This window comes from Ciconia boyciana, chromosome 1 (assembly GCF_034638445.1).
Source record: "Ciconia boyciana chromosome 1, ASM3463844v1, whole genome shotgun sequence".
NCBI classification, from domain to species: domain Eukaryota; kingdom Metazoa; phylum Chordata; class Aves; order Ciconiiformes; family Ciconiidae; genus Ciconia; species Ciconia boyciana.
The window spans coordinates 205859088-205880363 of record NC_132934.1 but is presented as its reverse complement, the minus strand read 5'-3'; the positions used below and the strand labels follow the sequence as shown (position 1 = coordinate 205880363).

The 21276-nt window shown below is 41.1% G+C and overlaps 1 protein-coding gene across 1 annotated transcript in view; it reads left to right on the top strand.

Annotated features, from left to right (window-relative positions):
- CNTN5 (contactin 5) overlaps nt 1–21276 on the top strand; it is a 270290-nt gene that overhangs the window by 94501 nt on the left and 154513 nt on the right. The window contains exon 7 of the mRNA XM_072858415.1: nt 16994–17096. Coding sequence (XP_072714516.1) covers nt 16994–17096 — 103 coding nt within the window. The remainder of the gene's footprint in view (nt 1–16993; nt 17097–21276) is intronic.

The following is a 21276-nucleotide window of genomic DNA, read 5'->3' as shown; positions in this document are numbered from 1 at the left end:
AGTAAAATTTCCTAATATCCAGTCTAAACCTCCCCTGGCGCAACTTGAGGCCATTTCCTCTCGTCCTATCACTTGTTACCTGGGAGAAGAGACCGACCCCCACCTCTCTACAACCTCCTTTCAGGGAGTTGTAGAGAGCAATAAGGTCTCCCCTCAGCCTCCTTTTCTCCAGGCTAAACAACCCCAGTTCCCTCAGCCGCTCCTCATCAGACTTGTGCTCTAGACCCTTCACCAGCTTCGTTGCCCTTCTCTGGACACGCTCCAGCACCTCAAGGTCTCTCTTGTAGTGGGGGGCCCAAAACCGAACACAGGATTCGAGGTGTGGCCTCACCAGTGCCGAGTACAGGGGCACGATCACTTCCCTACTCCTGCTGGCCACACTATTTCTGATACAAGCCAGGATGCCATTGGCTTTCCTGGCCACCTGGGCACACTGCTGGCTCATATTCAGGCAGCTGTCAACCAACACCCCAAGGTCCTTTTCTGCCTGGCAGCTTTCCAGCCACTCTTCCCCAAGCCTGTAGCGTTGCATGGGGTTGCTGTGGCCCAAGTGCAGGACCTTGCACTTAGCCTTGTTGAACCCCATACAAGTGACCTCGTCCCAGCGATCCAGCCTGTCCAGGTCCCTCTGCAGAGCCTTCCTACCCTCAAGCAGATCAACACTCCCGCACAACTTGGTGTCATCTGCAAACTTACTGAGGGTGCACTCGATCCCTTTGTCCAGATCATTGATAAAGATATTAAACAGAACTGGCCCCAGCACAGAGCCCTGGGGAACACCGCTTGTGACCGGCCGCCAACTGGAGTAAACTCCATTCACCACCACTCTTTGGGCCCGGCCATCCAGCCAGTTCTTTACCCAGCGAAGAGTACACCCATCCAAGCCATGAGCAGCCAGTTTCTCCAGGAGAATGCTGTGGGAAACCATGTCAAAGGCTTTACTGAAGTCCAGATAGACAACATCCACAGCCTTTCCCTCATCCACTAGGTGGGTCACCTTGTTGTAGAAGGAGATCAGGTTGGTCAAGCAGGACGTGCCTTTCCTGAACCCATGCTGGCTGTGCTTGATCCCTTGGTTATCTTCTACATGCTGTGTGATGGCACTCAGGATGATCTGCTCCATCAGCTTCCCCGGTACCGAGGTCAGGCTGACAGGCCCGTAGTTCCCCGGGTCCTCCTTCTGGCCCTTCTTGAAGATGGGCGTCACATTTGCTAATCTCCAGTCAACTGGGACCTCCCCCGTTAGCCAGGACTGCTGGTAAATGATGGAAAGGGGCTTGGTGAGCACATCTGCCAGTTTCTTCAGTACTCTTGGGTGGATCTCATCAGACCCCATAGACTTGTGAGTGTCTAAGTGGTGCAGCAGGTCACTAACCATTTCCCCCTGGATTATGGGGGCTCCATTCTGGTCCCCATCCCTATCTCCCAACTCCGGGGGCTGGGTATCCAGAGAACAATTGGCCCTGCTATTAAAGACTGAGGCAAAGAAGGCATTAAGTACCTCAGCCTTTTCCTCATCCTTGGTCACTGTGTTCCCTCCCCTGTCTACTAGGGGCTGGAGATTCTCCTTAGCTCTCCTTTTGCTGCTAATGTATTTGAAGAAGTATTTTTTGTTGTCTTTTACAGCAGCAGCCAGATTGAGCTCTAGCTCGGCTTTGGCCCTTCTCATTTTCTCCCTGCACAACCTCGCTACACCTTTGTAGTCCTCCTGAGTTGCCTGCCCCTTCTTCCAGAGGTCATAGACTCTCCACTTTTTCCTGAGTTTGAGCCAGAGCTCTCAATTCAGCCAGGCCAGTCTTCTTCCCCACCGGCTCGTCTTTCGGCACCTGGGGACAGCCTGCTCTTGTGCCTTTAGGACTTCCTCCTTAAAGAATGTCCAGCCTTCCTGGACTCCTTTGCCCTTTAGGGCTGCCTCCCAGGGGACTCTGTCGACCAGTCTCCTAAACAGGCCGAAGTCTACCCTCCGGAAGTCTAAGGTGGCAGTTTTGCTGACCCCCCTCGCCGCTTCTCCACGTATCAAAAACTCTATTATTTCGTGATCACTCTGCCCAAGACGGCCTCCAACCATCACATGGCTCACAAGTCCTTCTTTTTGAACAAGAGGTCCAGCGGGGCACCTTCCCTAGTTGGCTCACTCACCAGCTGTGTCAGGAAGTTATCTGCCACACACTCTAGGAACTTCCTAGACTGTTTCCTCTCTGCTGTATTGTATTTCCAGCAGACATCTGGTAGGTTGAAGTCCCCCACAAGAACAAGGGCTACCGGTCGTGAGGCTTCTCCCAGATGCTTATAGAATAATTCGTCAGTCTCCTCATCCTGGTTGGGTGGTCTGTAACAGACTCCCACCACAATATCTGCCTCGTTGGCCTTCCCCCTGATTCTTACCCATAGACACACCACCCTATCATCACCATCATCAAGCTCTAAACTATCCAGATACTCCTTGACGTACAGGGCTACGCCACCACCTCTCCTGCCTCGCCTATCCCTCCTGAAGAGTTTATAGCCATTCATCGCCGCACTCCAGTTGTGCGAGTCATCCCACCATGTTTCCGTGATGGCAACCATATCATAGTTTTCCTGATGTACAATGGCTTCCAACTCCTCCTGCTTGTTGCCCATGCTGCGTGCATTGGTGTAGAGGCACTTCAGCTGGGCTGTTGTCCGTGTCTCCTTCATAGAAGAAGGCCCCTTGTGTGCTCTGAGGTGTTTCACTGGCATTTCCCTCTTGGCTCCTACTGCCTCAGTATCCCCTAGCTCAACTCTGTTCGACTTCAGCTGTGCCCCAGCGTACCCCGCACATCTCAGAGACACAGGCTGAGTGCCCTCACTGGCACCCGCTCCCTCTAACCGTGGCACGTCGTCCCTCAGCTTCCCTCGGGCAAGCCTGATATTATCCCCCTCCCCTTCGAGTCTAGTTTAAAGCTCTGTCGATGAGCCCCACAAGTTCCTGAGCAAAGATTCTCTTTCCCCTTTGAGAAAGATGAATCCTATCAGATGCCAGCAAACCTGCTGCTGTGTAGGCCATCCCGTTGTCAAAAAAACCAAATCCGTGGCGATGACACCAGCCACGGAGCCATGAGTTGATAGATTGGGTGCCTCTGTTCGTTCTAGTGTCACTGCCCACAACTGGAAGGAGAGAGGAGAAAATGACCTGTGCTCCAGAGTCCCTTACTAGCCGTCCCAAGGCCCTGAAGTCTCTTTTGATTGCCCTAGGACTTTGTGATGCAGCTTCATCGCCCCCCACATGGAAGAGCAGTAGGGGGTAATAGTCTGAGGTAATAGGTCCTTCCACCTAAAATTCTCAGTTAAAATCTATAGGTAGGCAGGAAGTTTTATGGAGGGCTCTTATACAATAATCCTTTACAGAGTGTTTTATAGGGATTGTAGCTGGCTCAAGTGCACTATCAAACAGCACACAAAAGTTCAAAGACACTATTTGTAAAAGATTTAGCCTAAAAAAAGGACAGATAAAGCATCCTGGGTGGTCTTTTGCCAATATAAAAGGGCTGAACCCAGGGGAGCATTTCAGGAGGAAAATGGGAAAGGTTTGGAAAAGATTAGGTTCCAACATTCAATGTAGAACAAGAGCTCTTACACTGTGAAACAGTTTGCTTTGAGTTTAGTTTACTTTGAGGTCCGTTAAGATAACCTCTTTCAAGGAGTATTAATTGCTAAGTTTTCCCACTATTTTATAGAAACACTATCTGCTGGAAATGAAGTTGTTGCTTTTTTTAATTAGCTACAGTAATTTAAGATTCTAGACATGTATCATCTTGCACATCTTCTGCACTCATGTTTTCTTGTTTTGCTTCTCCTCCTGATGATTTATGAAACTATTACACAAAGGAAAGAGTTAACTGATCCATATAGAGAGTATACAAAGCATAAAATAAATGAACTGGAGAAAAAATGTTCCTCTAAATTCATCTCAGGATTAGGAATGCTATTGCATCAAACTGTAGCTATTAAGATTTCAGACAGAAGTGTGTTGGTAATATTTTAATTAATGGTGACAAAATTAAACTTCATGCAAATTGATAATGAAAATAACCTTTATAGTTGCAAATGGTTTCAGATTATTAAGAATGGTCATACCTAATGTTATGTATCTTACTGTCTCAGGATCCTAGATACAAATTCACAAATGACTGCTTGCTTTATAATCATAGGGTATGGCATAATGTTCAAATAAGAATGACTTGTCAGTTTGGTGTTCTTGTCAACATAGTGAAATAATTTGATTGTGAACAGCAGGAGTTTTGCTTGAGGTTAAGACTGCAGTAAGTTTATAATAAGGATGATTTGTTGCTGTTGGGTCTAAAACAACGGGTATTTCAATAGCTGTTGCTAATGGATGAGAAATGTTAGTGTTAGTTTGAACTTTCTTATCGAGGAAACAATAGGTACTTGTATTTGCATGGTTATATGAGGAGCCTCAACTGAAAACATTTCCCATTTAGGAAGCTCTTTCCAGTTAATTAGATAGCAATAAATATTAGAGCAACACTACTTTGTGTCCTAATTGATCAGAACCAAATGAAAAATTCCCCTCTGGACACTGCAACGATTTTGACACTTTTGGTACCTAACTGGAAAGGGGATATTTTGTTTTCATCCTGTAAAAGAACAATGTAGGTTGCAAGAAAAATTGAGCTTAAGGTCATATTTGAAGTACAAACAATTATTTCATTTACTATAGGAGAAATGAGGTTCTTCGAGAACAATGAGCATGCCATCAGGAAGATAATTAAAAACCCTGTGAAAATTAGATCCTCCTCCTAATCATTTAAATTAAATAATATTTTCCAGGTTTCTGAATAGCTTTTGTGAGCCTGACCTGGATGAACAGCAGGCAACTGGAAAGTAGGAACAATAAACATTGGCCAGTGATGCCTAAGAGAAATCTGCCACAGGTATCTTGTGCCAAGTTCAGCACGATCTCCTCCCCTGTAAAAACAAAATGGAACAAAAAAAGCAATGATAGTTCTTTTGGCTTTTTGATGACTCATATTCTTAGGCCTCTCAAGCAAGAGGGCATGTTGTTTAGTGTAGTGGAGTCCTGATTTTTCTTGATGTGTATGGCTGCTCAGGAAAATTATCTATATACATAGTCAGTGAAATCATGGAATCAGGATATCATGTTTCCATACAACTATATAGGCACAAATCTTCATAGTGGAATGTTGTATACAAGCCGTTCAGATGCCCTCACTCACCTCTGAATGTCTGAAGGGTGACGTTTGGTTTCATCCAATGCCAGATGTGCTGGGTTTAGCAGAAGAGCTTAGATGCTAAATTACATATATGTGAGAAATTTGATGGACTGAAGTCTAGGCTATGACTCAGTAAAGACTCTTCTACATAGAGAGAGCCAGCAATCTTGCTCATAATTACTGCTTGATGTTTTCAAACACAGGTAAACAGAGATCTCTGCAGCCCAAACTGTAGACTAGAAATTTTGGCCTCTAGTTTGAAGAACTAGAGAAAATACCACTGCTCCCCTCATTGCTTATTCTGAGCTTACCTCATTGCTTTTCTGTCCTTAGGGTTTGGCCCCAGTTCCCTTTACTTCAGTCATAACACACCCGCTTTCAATTGAAAATGAAGTGCTTTTAGTTGTATTCGCTGTTTCAGAGAGGTAGAAAGCTCTCGTGTATGTATGACATACATACACAACATTTATTAGTTGTAAATAACTAATTTTTAAAATATTTCAAGATAGGAGTACTATTCTAGAAAGGGCTTTCTAGACAGAGTTCAGAGAGTAACTGCTGGACTAGTGAAATGGAGTATAATATAAAGATGGATTTTAAAGTGGGAAGAGGAAAGTTTTGTTTAAGCTTTAGTTAAACATTTTGTTTTGGTTAAATGTGACCTTCTTCTACATTTATACCTCCATAATTAGAAATGCATGAACATCTTATCCCCTAGTTGTAAACTAAAGAAGAGTTTGTTCCCTTCTTGTGCTGTATTCATTAAGGTATTTTTTCCCAGAAACTGAATTACTAAATTTTCTTTGATATTAGGATAAATTCTAGTAAAAACTTCTTTCTATCCAGTGATATGTGATAGGATTTGCTCTCTGAGTAACATATGAAAACATTGTTGGTACTTTAGTGTTCAGTGCGTTGCAGAATGCAATTTCACATTACCATTTTTAGGGCTTCTCAAAGGATAAATTTATAGCTCAAAACTAGGCTGAGAGATCTCTAAGTGGAAGGAATATTGTGGACAGTTATCATAAAATAAACATTCCCACAGTAAATTTTTAGAGACTTACAGCAGGTGCTGGTCCTTCCATTTAGAATAAGATTAATGGCAGCGGAGTCAATAAAGTCTTCCCAATGCACTGAAAATTTCTGCTGCAGTCGGGACGTAGTGGTGGGTATCATAGAATCATAGAATCATAGAATGCTTTGGCTTGGAAGGGACGTTTAAAGGTCATCTAGTCCAACCCCCCTGCAAGAGCAGGGACATCTTCAACTAGATTAAGTTGCTCAGAGCCCCATCCAACCTGACCTTGAAAGTTTCCAGGGATGGGGCCTCCACTACCTCTGTGGGCAACCTCTCAGTGCCTCACCACCCTCATTGTAAAAAATTTCTTTCTTAAATCCAGTCTAAATCTGCCTTCCCTTAGTTTAAAACCATTGCTTATTGTCCCATCACAACAGGCCTTGCTAAAAAGTCTGTCCCCATCTTTCCTATAGGCCCCCTTTAAGTACTGGAAGGTTGCTATAAGGTCTCCCCAGAGCCTTCTCTTCTCCAGGCTGAGCAACCCCAACTCTCTCAGCCTGTCCTCATAGGAGAGGTGCTCCGGCCCTCGGATCATTTTCATGGCCCTCCTCTGGACCCACTCCAACAGCTCCATGTCTTTTCTCTGCTGAGGGCTCCAGAGCTGGACGCAGTACTGCAGGCGAGGTCTCACCAGAGCAGAGTAGAGGGGCAGAATCACCTCCCTGGACCTGCTGGCCACTCTTCTTTTGATGCAGCCAGGATATGGTTGGCCTTCGGGGCTGCAAGCACACGTTGTTGGCTCATGTCCAACTTTTTGTCCATCAGTACCCTCAAATCCTTTTCCGCAGGGCTGCTCTTGATCACATCGTCCCCCAGCCTGTATTGAAACCGAGGCTTGCCCCAACCCAGGTGTAGGACCCTGCACTTGGCCTTGCTGAACCTCATGAGGTTCACACAGGCCCACTTCTCCAGCTTGTCCAGGTCCCTCTGAATGACATCACGTCCTTCTGGCGTGTCAGCTGCACCACTCAGCTTGGTGTCATCTGCAAACTTGCTGAGGGTGCACTCAATCTCGCTGTCAATGTCATTGATTAAAATATTGAACAGCACTGGTCCCAGTATGGACCCCTGAGGGACACCACTTGTCACTGATCTCCATCTGGACCTTGAGCCGTTGACCGCTACCCTCTGGATGTGACCATCCAACCAATTCCTTATCCACTGAACAGTCCACCCATCAAATCCATATCTCTCCAATTTAGAGAGAAGGATGTTGTGGGGGACCGTGTCAAAGGCTTTAAAGAAGTCCAGATAGATGACATCCATTGCTTTTCCCTTGTCCACTGATGTGGTAACTCCCTCGTAGAAAGCCACTAGGTTGGTGAGGCAGGACTTGCCCTTGGAGAAGCCATGTTGGCTGTCTCGAATCACTTCCCTGTCCTCCATGTGCTCTAGCATAGCTTCTAGAAGGATCTGTTCCATTACCTTCCCAGGCACAGAGGTGAGGCTGACAGGTCAGTAGTTCCCAGGGTCATCCTTTCTACCCTTTTTAAAAATGGGCACAATGTTTCCCTTCTTCCAGTCACCAGGGACTTCATCTGACTGCCATGACTTTTCAAATATCATGGAGAGTGGCTTGGCAGCTACATCAGCCAATTCCCTCAGGACTCTGGGATGCATCTCATCAGGTCCCATAGACTTATATATGTTCAGGTTCCTCAGGTGGTCATGAACCTGATCTTCCCTTACAATGGGAGGGGCTTTACCCCCTGGTCCCAAACATGTTGTCCATTGACTCGGGAGGGGTGAGGAGAGCGGCTGCCAGAGGAGACTGAAGCAAAAAAGTTGTTGAGTACTTCAGCCCTCTCCTCGTCTGTTGATGCTAGGTCACCGTTCTTGTTCAGTGGAGGTACGCTTTCTTTAACTTTCCTTTTCTGGTTGACATACCTGTAGAAGCCCTTCTTGTTATTCTTTGCATCCCTTGCCAAGTTTAGCTCCCGCTGAGCCTTGGCCTTCCTGACCCCATCCCTACACAACCAGGCAGCATCCCTATGCTCTTCCCAGGTTACCTGTCCCTCCTTCCACTGCCTGTGCAGTTGCCTCTTGCTCTTCAGTTTGACCAGCATGTCTCGACTCAGCCATGCTGGTCTCTTGTCTCCCTTTCCTGATTTCCTGCATCTGGGGACTGAGAGCTCTTGCACTTTATGCAAAGCATCCTTAAAGATCTGCCAGCTCTGTTCTGCTCCCCTGTCCCTGAGGACCATTTCCCAGGGGGTCCTACTGACTAACTCCTTGAAGAACTGGAAGTTTGCTTTCCTAAAATTTAGGGTCCTGACTATACTCCTACCCATCCCATATCCCTCAGGACTGTGAACTCCACCAATGCATGATCACTGCAGCCCAGACTGCCTCCAATCTTGACGTCACTGATGAGCTCACTTGCATTGGTGACCAACAGGTCCAGTATCGCATCCCCTCGGGTAGGGGTGTCTATTACCTGGGTTAAGAAGTTATCCTCAATGCACTCCAGGAGTCTCCTGGATTGCCTACAGCTCACTGTGCTACTTTTCCAGCAGATGTTGGGGTGGTTGAAGTCCCCCAGCAGGACAAGAGCTTGCAAGCACGATGCCTCCTGTAGCTGGAGGAAGAAGGCTTCGTCAGTAGGCTCCCTTTGATCAGGTGGCCTGTAGTAGACACTAACCATAAGGTTCCCTTTGTTGCCTCAGTCTCTAATTCTTACCCATAAGCTTTCAGCCTGATCATGGCTATTCTTCAGGGACAGCTCTTCACACTCTATCCATTTCCTGATATAGAGGGCAACATCCCGGCCCCTCTTCCCCGCCTGTCCCTTCTGAACAGCCTGTAGCCATTGATAGCCACACTCCAGTCATGGGATTTGTCCCACCAGGTTTCAGTAATGGCAACTAGGTCATAGCTTTCTAGCAGCACGGTAGCTTCCAGCTCCTCCTGTTTGTTGCCCATGCTGCGTGCATTCGTGTAGAGACACTTCAGCTGGGCTGTCAGCCACATCACCTTCCTAGTGGAACAGCCCTTGTTTCCCTTAAGGTGTTCCACGGAAGTTTTCTTGTTGTCTCCTACTACCTCAGGAGCCCCCAGCTCATCTCCACAAGACTTTGATTGTGGTGCAGTGTCCCCAGCACACCCCTGGGCAACAGGTTGAGGGCCCATACTGGCACCCCGTCCCTCTAACCATTGTGTGTCCTCCTGCGGCTTGCCGCAGGCAAGCCTGATATGTTCCCCCTCCCCCTTCACATCTATTTTAAAGCCCTGGCAATGAGCCCCGCAAGCTCCTGGGCAAAGACCCTCTTTCTCCTTTAAGAAAAGTAGCTCCCATTTGACGCCATCAAACCTGGTGCCGTGTTGGCCACCTCATTGTCAAAAAACCCAAAATTGTGATGTTGACTCCAGTCACGGAGCCATGTATTAATAGACTGGGTCCGCCTGTTCCTTCAAATGTCACTTCCCACAACTGGAAGGAGGGAGGAAAAAATCACCTGTGCCTCAGATTCCCTCACTAACCATACCAAGGCCCTGAAGTCTCTTTTAATCTCCCTGGGCCACGTACTGCAATTTCATTACCTCCCACGTGGAAGAACAGTAATGGGTAGTATTCAGAGGGCTGTACCAGGCTAGGAAGTTTCCTAGTGATATCTCTAATCCGGGCTCCTGGGAGGCAGCAGACTTCCCTATGAGAAGGGTCTGCCCGACATATTGGACCCTCTGTTCCCCTCAGCAGGGTGTCTCCAACTATGATGCATCTTTTCTGCCTTGTGGAGGTTGTAGTAATACAGGGGGTATGTCTTTCTGGTCTTGGCTGCTCCTCTGGTGTAGATGGACTGAAATCCTCATTGTCCCCTGGCTGGTCCTGCACCTCTAGAGCCTTATATCTATTGTGCAGAAGCACTGGGGAGGCGTGGTGGGCAAGGAGGGCATTTGCTTGCTGCCCTGCTTGTGGACTTGCTTCCACTCACTGCTTCCCCTTAAGTCCCTGCCTACATCCTGGTGGGGGAAGGATACTGAATCCCTTTGATCAGGGGCTTTTTCTGGTGGCTGTCTCTGTTCATGTTTCTGGGAGGTCAGAGTGCAGTTCCACCAGCCTGTCTCTTGCTTAGACTCCCTGATGCTCCTTAGTCTACCTACATCCTCTCTTAGCTCTGCCACCAGGCAGAGTAGATAGTCCACCTGATATATCATCATTATATTTTAATTAATATATCAATCAGTATATCATCATTATATTTGAATTAATTCAGTCTGTGCTGTGAATTTACTGTCATTGTAAATGTGTGTATTCACGGCTCTCTCTTCCAAATAAATATCTGGGGAAATTTAATGGTGCAGGTCTTCAGGGAAATTCTAAATATTCATTTGTCACCAAAAGGCCCACACAATAGATAACCCTAGTTTGCATCACAGATTATTGATAGGAGAAGAAATTATACATGAATATTCCTGCCATATTTTCTTAGTGAAAATTTTCTTGTGTTTGGATACATATTCACACAACAGATCATAATTACAATGTGGTAGGGAACTCAATTTCTGATCTGCAAAATTATTAGAAAATTCTTATGCATCAGTACAAGTTCATCACTCCTCAGGAGGTTTCCCAGAAATTGAGAGAAACATCCAAACCAATGAGAATCCCCCATAATTTTGTGATTAGAGCACTATCCAGGCAGTAAGAGGAAATGGATTAACATTCCTACACCATCTGATTAAGATCAGGGACTTCACCCAAAGCTCTCAGGCAAACACTCTTAATCACTGAACTATGGGGGTTGTATCTTTTGCTAATAAAAAAATAATGGCAAGTATAAATCTGTGCCTAATCTTTCTCCTGATTATAGGAAATCTTTGGCTTTCATTTTCTCCCTAGCACTCTGATGATGTTTAGCCAGGAATCTTGTATTTTTTTCTAGCTACTGTCTTGAAAGCTTATCAGCCACTTATTCAAGTATTTCCTGTAATCTGTTCCATTCAAAAATAGTTTTTGAAGTAAGTTAAAGAGCTATTACTTAAACAGTTTGAAACAAACCCAAATCATTTTAGCTGAAAGCATTTAAGGAGCCATCATGGAAGCTTATGTTCTGGGAGATTCAAGACAGTAGTTAATATCTGGAAGACTAATGGAACAGAAGCATTAGCCTCTCCACAGCTGGAGTAAGATGATGTGTCATGATTTCTCAGAAGTCTGATTTTTTTTCCCCCATGAAGGCAAAATTTTTTCTTGTGTGGATACAGTCATAGACCCACAATTTTTCTACATTCTTCATTTGAGGTTGTAAAAGTAATGGAGTGGTAGGCTAAAGGAAGAGGTAGAGCAGTCCTTTTCAAAGTGATAATGACTGATATCCTGTCTGTAGCTCTTTCAGTTGTGTCTAGCTGAAAGGACTGACAATCAGAAATTGATCTTGCTACTTTATTCCATTCTCCATTTCCATTAAATGGCCCACAGGGGATAATGTAAACACTTTCAGGTGTAGTAATATCTATTAATGTTCGAAATCCTGTTACATCTATTCCTGTGGTATGTGAAGACCTCACAATCAGTGTTTATCACATTATTGTGATTTAGTGAATTATGTCATCTCTATTTTTTGATGGAAAACTAAAATGCAGACAAACAGTGTAGCTAAGGGTTCATAGGACACTTTGGGTAGCAGAGATTTGAGCCCAAGTCACAGATTTGCAGCCAAGTCAGAGGAATAACTTGTTAAATGAAAACACTTATTAAAATTAAACCTGATTTTATGAAGATTTTTCCTTACCTGAGTTGGACATTATGTAATAGTTGCTTTGTGATAATTGCATTGTTGTAAAAAAATATCTGAAGGAGGGGGTAGGGAAATAATCTCTTTTCTCAATATTAAGCTCCATTTTTGTCCGTGTGGCTAACAAGCCATTAATTCTAACAAGGTCAGTCTGTGCTTAGTCCTGTGATATGTTCAGTCATTAGAATCAGTGCCTTTTTTGGTAATCAGAGATATAACAGAAGGGTTATTAGCGCTTCATCTCAGTTCAACTTCACCCAGTCAGGAAAGACCCTGGCTGGATAGAGATGTGGAGAGCTCTCCTTCTCATACACACTGAAAGGGCGGAGACCCAGAGACTGGGAAATGTAAGGTGGGAAGACTTGTTTCAGAATAAAGCCTGGGGTAAGATTTACTTAAATAGGAAAGTTTGGATTTTAACCCCTTTTTTAATCTCAGACTAAATATCAAGATCTGGTTAATTAGATTTATTTTGAAGCGGTGTGTTTCATACCAATCACAAATTCAGCACTTTCATACCCAGTTCTTAACTCAGCTGAAAGGCAGAGGTTGTGAAGTAGGGAGTGTAGTAAACTAACTAATTAGCCTAAAGAAGACTGAATCATGGGGGTCATCTCTGGGAAGGTAAAATATTGTCCAAAAGGAGGTATTTTCATGGGAAGGCAGAGCATGGGAGCGTTCAGAATGGCTCTCCATTCCTCTATAGTGCTCAGACCATGTGTGCTCTGTGATTTCTTAGCCACTTGAAAATCGTATATTATGTTTTTATTCTGTGCTGATCAATTTTATTTATTGTTATATTTCATGTTTGATAACTGGAAATAAAAAATGACTGAGAGAATTTTTTATGGCCTTAACCAAACCTCTGAGTCATGTATGTAAGTCTGAGAGATTGATTCTAATGCACATAACTCAAGGCCTCGATATTTCTTAAAAGTTCAGGTTCCTTTTAGCACCTGATGATACAAGTGAACAAAAGTCTTGATGAAAATGAAGATAGAGGTTCTTTTACCATTACTGACTCATAGTGACCAAAACAGAAACTGGGAAAGATAAAGAGCCTTGAGGTACAACAGCCATAGCAAAGCGATTATAGTGTAACGTGGGAAGGTAGGGCTTTGATAATTCCCTCGATGTCTATGAAACTGTAATGGCCCCCTTGGTCTCAAAGATCATAAATAATAAGGATGAAAAATATTCCTTTGCAATAATAGACTTTTGTTTCCTAATTTTCATAGGGACATCAAGCAATTGCTCAGTAATTTTTCTACATTTTTCTGCCAGTTGCTGCAGGCATGTCAATTGCTAGTGTAACAATAACCCAGAAGAACAGGACCTGGTAGAAAGCATTAGTAGATTGGCATTTCATTAGGAATATGAAATGATGGCATGACTTGCAAAGACCATTCAATACTTGTAGAAATTGCACCTACTAAAGGGAGCTAATGTAAGTTAAAAACATAAGATCTGAAAGATAATATTGTCCCTCGGATGTGTTCATAAGTACTGTATTATTTTAAAAGCAAGAATAATTTAATCCTATTTTAAGTTGCATTTTTTTCAGGGCTAAAAATTGCAAATGTTTAATAGCATATGACAATTCAACACAATGATTTTCAGGAACAAAGTCTTACACAAAAGCAAAAAAAAAAATTTTAAATTCATTGAATCACAAAACGTGTTAGCAAGTATGCACAGTCAACAGATGCCAGAGATTTAAAAGGAACACCTCAGGAGTATAAGGCTGCATCACAAAACCTAAATGAACTATTTTCAGTAGTGTTCACTACAAGGGAACGTAGGGAGGATCCCCTATCAAGACTGACGTTCTCATAATTGAAGTTTCAATAGAAGGAATTTTGGAAGAAATATTAACATTACAAGTACTAACCAATTCCAAGGCCAAACTCATATACAGAAGGAAGCGGGATGTACCATTTTCCTTCACTGGGCCTCAGGCCTCGAAGGACTGTAGGTAGAAAAGGTGCTTTTCTTAAAAAAGAGACTCCTAGGAACATCTGAGGAACTACAGACCAGTAAGTCTGACTTCTGTGTCAAGTGCTTTGATAGAAAATACATAGAGAAGTACAATTAGTAGGATTGTATTTATCACATTGCCATACAGTAATCTTACCATACAGTCATATACCGTGAACACAGCTTTTAAAGAGGAAGTCATGCTTCAATCTGTATACAACTTCCTGAAGAGTCTGAGAGAATATGAATAGGAATGGTCAAGGTAACACTGTCTACTTTCATCCCAAATAGCTCTTGACAAGGTCACTCATCAAAGGCTGTCAAAGAAATTAAATTCTCAGAAGGGCTGAAGGACAGCCCCATTTTGAGTTAACAATAGATAAAAAAAATCCACCTGTTGTAGGAGTATCTTCCACCTGTTGTAGGAGTATCTGATCAGTTTGGAGAACTGGGAGATTGTCAGTGAAGCCACAGAATACTTTTCTGGGACTTCACCATTCAACACATAAATCATCTGGAAATGAACATGGAGGCAGAGAATCTTGTTAATATAAAATTATTAAGGATAGTTAAAATTAAACCTAACTGTGAAGAGGTGCAAAAGGATATTGTGGTAATAGAGTGGATAGATGATAAATAATGCCACCCAGTACAAATTTATATAATACCTAAACCTAAGAAATATAATACCTTTGTTAGATATTATCAGTAAAGAGATTAGGGTGCCATTGTGGATGAACATCAGCTGAAGTGCAAAAAGGCAAATGGAACTGAATCATCAGGAAAGCAATAAGGAAAAAAAACCAACAACCAAACAAACAAAAAAAACCCCAAACAACCTGTGATAGAAAGATCTATAGCTTCGATATTACTGTGCGGTTCTCATCTTCCTATCTCAAAATGATAGATTGGAATTTGAAACGGTGCAACATGGGCACTAGGAATGATCACACATTTATTAAAAATTCACTGTAAGGGAGGATTAATAGTCTGGGATTTTTCAGTCTGTAAAAGACACAGCTAAAAGGGGATTTGACAGATATCTTGTAAAATCATGAATGACTCAACTGAGATGAATCAGAAACTTGTATGCATAATCACAAAAAAAAGCCAGAAAGCAGTAAAAGAAGTCACAAGGACTGTAATTAAATTATGAAATTTATTGACATAGTACAAGCCAGTGGGAATATATTTTTTGTGACAGATTAGACTAGGAATGGTTTCTGTCTAGGCTAGGGAAAATTTTAATTGACTACAATTTGGTTGATGCTCTGACTTTATTTTAATACCCAGGACACAAAGGTTAATTTTCTTTTTTCTACAAAAAAATACCTTTTAAGTTTTAATGGCAGAACTGGTTCAGAATTTGCCTTTTCATACAAAGGGCAGTATTTCTCCACAAATTCATAAAGCAATGTCAAAGCATTGATTTAGTCATGTTTTTGAGGAAAAATGGATCACTATTGCTGGTATATGTAATACTTGCATGATTATGTTTTTTAAAAATAAATCTACTGCTACTTACAAAGCCACATTATTTATGGAATTACATTGTTTGAATTAAAAGCATTTTACACTTTCTACTTCTGTTATTTGATTCACATATCAGACACATTTAGGTTTTCTAACTAAACTTAAGCCCCCAAAGACATGTTTAAATGCATATATGTTTAGACTTCCTCCCAGAACCAAGCTGCAGGAGCCTGTGGGACAACAGGAGGAAGAGAACACAGCTCCACTGGAAACTCCTGAGTCCCATGAGGAACATTTGAAGAGCTAGAAGTATATGTTCTACCATTTCAGCCTTATATATTATATTTTGCTCTAATAGGTTGTGGATTGTTTTTCCATCTATCTCTGCCAGCTGGTCTTCTCTCAGCTGCAAATCTCATATTCCCCTACTTCCATGTTCCTCCTTATGCTCTTTTCTTTTCTCTTTGTTGCGTAAGATATCTCTTTTCTCTCCTTTCTTTTCCTCTCTTGTTCCTATTTGCTTGCTCTAGAATTCTTCGGAGACTCTTGACGGATTTTTACAGATTTAGACTAGACTTGTCTTATTGCTACTGTGCCCACAAGTCAGATTTTATTCCGTTTTCCTCATGTAAATATCTGAACAATTCTTACTTTAATACAGCTTTTAGTTCCTGAGTATCACTTACCCCAGTATTCCATCTTCTGTCTAACCGAACACAGCTGTTAGAGTCATATTCTTCTCCTGCCATTCTGATTATGACATTTCCTCTAAGTCACATCAAATACAAACCTCTCACCTGGCCTTATAAAACCTGTCTCCCTTCCCTGCTCATTTATAATTTCCTCAGCTCTTGTGATTCTCCAAACCTGTCAGTCACTCCACAGCAAATTCCAGATAACTCTATTGATTTAAATGTTTACATTTTTCACATTCCTGAATGTTTTTCTAGTTGAATCTTACAGTACTAAGTGTGTTGTCCTGATAAAATTAATCGTCTCCCAGATTAAAAGGGTCACTGGAAATGAAATAACTGAACTTTGTATGTGTCTGCATATCTCTTGTTTGTATTTGGGTACACAAATGTTCTTACATCATTTGAGTTTTTCTTGCTGAGCTTAGAAGCTCAGTTGAACACAGCATGACATGATGATTTATTTGTCATAATTGTCACTGCACTGCTAAACAAATCTTTGGTCTGTGAAAATTCTCACCCTTATAAAATTGATTGCCTGCTTTAATCTTTCCAAATGTAAATATTAACTTGGTTTTGAGAAAATAAATCCTTTTTCTTAAGCTCACTGTTGTGCTGCTGGTAACCCTGAAGAGCATTTTAGAATATGTACTGGACCTGAGCAGAGCATATCAGATCAAACAAGGCTATCATCTCCATCAATTACTTAGCTTTACTGATGGGCAGGTTCAAAAAGCAAGCCGCAGGGTTTTCCTGTGATAATCTCAACAAATGGAAAACTGATGATATTTCATATTTTAAACATTCCTTATTTTCCAGGTGTGATGGGAGAATATGAACCAAAAATTGAAGTCCATTTTCCTTACACAGTTACAGCTGCAAGGGGAACTACTGTTAAGATGGAGTGTTTTGCACTTGGCAAGTAAGTACAGATTCTTTCATAATCAGACATCATTGTTTATTAAGATGTGACATGCCTAATTTGTGGTTTCATTATTTTGCTGGATTTCATTTTCACAGACAGTCCTTACTGCACACTCAAAGTAACCAATTGACTAAGTAGCCAATTATGAATTCCCTGCCCAGACATTTCTGTGGACAGTAATTCATTCAACTTAAAAGACTCTCTGTCAAAATGAAAAGTAACGTTCTTATAAACAAAAAAAGGAAAGTTTTTTTATTGAAAATTTTACCAGACTCACCCATTTATTCACTGTGATACTATAAATCAGTAAATTAGAGTTTATCCTGCAAAAATATCATAGTTGGAGAATAAACAAGATTAGTAGCTTTTTTTTTCCCCCAAATGCATAGTTTATATATGAAGCTAAGAGCACAATGTTTTAAACATGTCTTAACACACTTTGTGGCAGTGCCAATTCTCTAGTTTCTACCTGACCTAATAGCACTACTAGACAACAGGTATTTAATAGTCATGTCAAGGGGGTTTTTATATGTTTATTGATAAATGAGTTTAGGGAGAGAAAGGTTTTAGAAATACTTCTTTGCTATTTCATACAAATTAAATAAGAAGTGAAATTACTTCTATACACTGTTCAGATTACAGAATATAGGATGAAATTGATAACATTTTAATTTTGTTGTGGCAGACACTATTATTATTGTTGCCAAGAATAAGGGTGGCAAGGGTAGTATATAGTCAGACAGAACAAAGAAACAATTTTAGTGATTCAAATAAATTATTCTTTCTTCTATATATGTATGTAGCTAAAAACAAGTGTTCCTTCAGTGATGTTTCACTAGAGAGATATAAACAAATATAAAGGGTAGGTTTTTTTCAAAAATACCCCATCAAATTCGGGGTGGGGGGTGTGTTGAAAGAAATCTCACTGTATTAAATTCTTTTCAGTTCCTTTTTATAGCGGTTTTGCTTTTGGACATATCCCCACCACCACCCAAAGTCATGCTGTTCAATTCATATATCCTGCTTGGTTTTCTCATTCATAGCTTTTCAAGGCACATACAGGTTCCTTGCAGCCTGGCTTTGATTAAGAAATAGTGGAAGGATTTGTCTTTGTAACTCCTGTGGAGGAACTTCACAAATCAATTAGTGTGAGGAGTACTGTATCTTCCATACCAATTCTTCTTACTTATTTACTTAAGTAGGAACAAAACATAAGAGGAAAGGAGTTTTAAGACAGTAGTCTATTTTCCTGAGGATCACCACTCCAGCTTGCTTGGCAGGTCTGGTTTCCCAGAGCAACCTTTCAAAGTCTGTCTCTACTACCTGAGAGGGCTTTTAAAATGTTTTTATAGTCAAAATGACCTTCATGTGTCACTGGTCACTGGTTTTTTTTGTTCAGATTTTTCTCTTAACAGTTCCTATTTACTGGCTGGATGAGATATGCCTTAAATTTGCTTCCCTTCTTGCCTGTTTTTCTTGTTTGACTAAGATCCAGATACTCTCAGTGAGCAGGTCAGCAGAAAGTATTCATAAATAATTACAGAGAAATTCTGACAAAGTACTTTAATTGTATCTATTTAGGCCCAGTGAAGTTGAAAGAGAGGCAGGACATAGCCAAACCAGTCCAAACAAAATGTAGGAAACCACAGCCCACATACAGGGAGCCATTAAACAGTGACAGCGGCTTTTGCAAATTCATTCCCAACATAAATGTAAGCAGTAGTTTAGAAAGCAAATGTGAGGGAAGAACTCCTGTAGGGTAAAACACAAGTCTTATGTCTTATATAGTAAAGATAAGGAAAGAGGTACATGAGAGAGGACAGAAAAGCAATAAATGGAGAAACACTCTGAAATGCTGAAATATAGGAAGAAAAGAGCTCTTCTGTAGAGGCTGGTGGCTCCAGGCTCTCTCCTGTCAGCAACCCTAACAATTTTCTGCCAGGTCAATAGTTGGCAACAAGGCCCTTTTAGACACTTGGCTATGGCTGAAGCAGTAACCAATGTGTTAGCTTCTGTTTTCTTCATTTTGCTAGAATTAAATTGCAGTTGCTGACAGATTACAAGTCAACTGTCACTTTCCGGTGAAGAGGAGGTCTGTCCTTCGCAGCCACCACTGACAGGCAAGAAACGCAGCTACTGATACCTTCCATCATCAGCACCCAGAGATTTAGTAAACCCTCTCAAAAAGAGTCAGTCATTACTCAAACAGCCACATAAGGAAGGTGAAGGTTGACAGGAAAGGCTTCAATTAGCTTATTTCCACGTTCATATTTGGCGTTAACCTTCAATAAACAAAAAAACCCAAAAATATCCGAACCATCAAAGAATTTAAGGTTATCTAATAAGTTGACCCCATTTGTTGCTATTGTAATGGGCAGCTATTTTTACCATGCACATTCCTTATCTTTTTTTTGCAGCCATTAATGCACAATCAAATCAGCTGAGTTGAAATTGCTTTTAACCTGATATGGTAATAATTACATGAATGACATTTCAGGCCTCGTTTGAAACCTGGAGGCTGAGGTGGGAGGTAGAAATGCATCAGATTTCCTATTCATATTCATCGTTTTCATTTTTTGTCCCCATCTCTTATTCCTGATAACTTGTAAGGATCTTTTCTTGTTACACTTCCATGGGTCCCCATTACCAAACTGAATGAGCAACTATTTTGTTCCTTCTTTATTTAACATTTTGAGATTTGGCATTTTGAATTCTTATTGTAAATAACAGAAGTTATTACAGTCTCAAAACCAACGTGCTGCTGTTTTTCTCATGCTTTAATTTAGCTGTCTGAAATGCTCGTTCTTCTCTCTCCGCTGTAATTGTGAGAATGACAGATGTTCCAGCGAGATTTCCTGAAGTAGGCATTTGGCAAACATTCCAGAAAGAGCCTAGACTTTAGTTACAGATTAATGATTTATTAATAGTGTTTATTTAGAACTGCCAGTCATTATGGCTGTAGGAATTAAATAAATTGGAGCTGTGCAGCTTTTGTCTCCAAACTAAAATCAAATGTCTTAATTGCTTGATAGACAGAAATTCTCTGAGAAGGATTTTGTTCTGACCCAAGCAATATGTAGCTGGTCCAGTTACAGGTGAAAATATTGTGTTACCTGATGCCACTTATAAATACACTTTGTTGTTGCTAAAGAATTCAAAGTAATACAGGAGTGAAATTCCTCAAAATTATGTTAATTGTATTAGATAATGCTGCTTATAATGAACATCAGTTATTGGCTAAGAAATCACTGCATGTATCCATGATTTACTGCTGATGTACAACAGGAGACATGACAGACAGAAGAGTCAAATAAAATTTACTGTATTATATATCAGAGTGTGCATTTTGCAATTAATGATGTTTTGTGATTTGTGTTGGATATTTATGCTGGCCCACTTTTGTTGAAAGGTTGTTTTTATAGCCATATTCACTGTCACATCCACACAACTTGTATTTCAATTACATCTGTGTTTCATACATATCTGTATATACAGCATACAGATATGTTTTCTGCCACCCATTTAATTTTGTCATTTTTATTAGGAACACTTGAATTTTTGTTTGTTTCCTAAGAAGACAGAGGAACATTTTTTTTTTTTAAAGAATAATTAAAAAAAACACTGGCAATAACAAAGTATTAACATCTTCTATTTTTTCAACTTTTCATGAGAACAGAACTACATCTTTTTCTTTTAGATAATTGTTAAATCCTGATTAAGATTTACATTAAGCATTATTAGAATAATAAAATAATAATTTTAAAAACAAAAAAAATCTCCTTTAAAACTTACTGAATGGAGAATTCAAAACATCTACATTAAAAAAAATAGTTTATTGGACATGAAGTGGTTGTTTGTAGTCCAGATAATCCTGGTTTTCTAACAAGTCCATCATTTCAATGTCAGAACTTAAGTTTATTATGTAAATCAGGAAGATAGATCATGACCCTGTTCTTTGGGTAAGTTCTGGTGAAGAAGCCATGATTTTCCCAGCTGACACTCTTGCACAGATGACAGCATTCCTGGCTTTTGCTGCTCCAGAAATGCAATTTCTCAGGCGTTGCTTTGTCACAGCAGGTTGCCATTTGCATTTTCTCTCAAATATTACTGACTTTCCTTCAAGCACATCTGGAGGCAACTGGTTAATTCTTTCATTTCTTTTTTCATGTACTTTTTT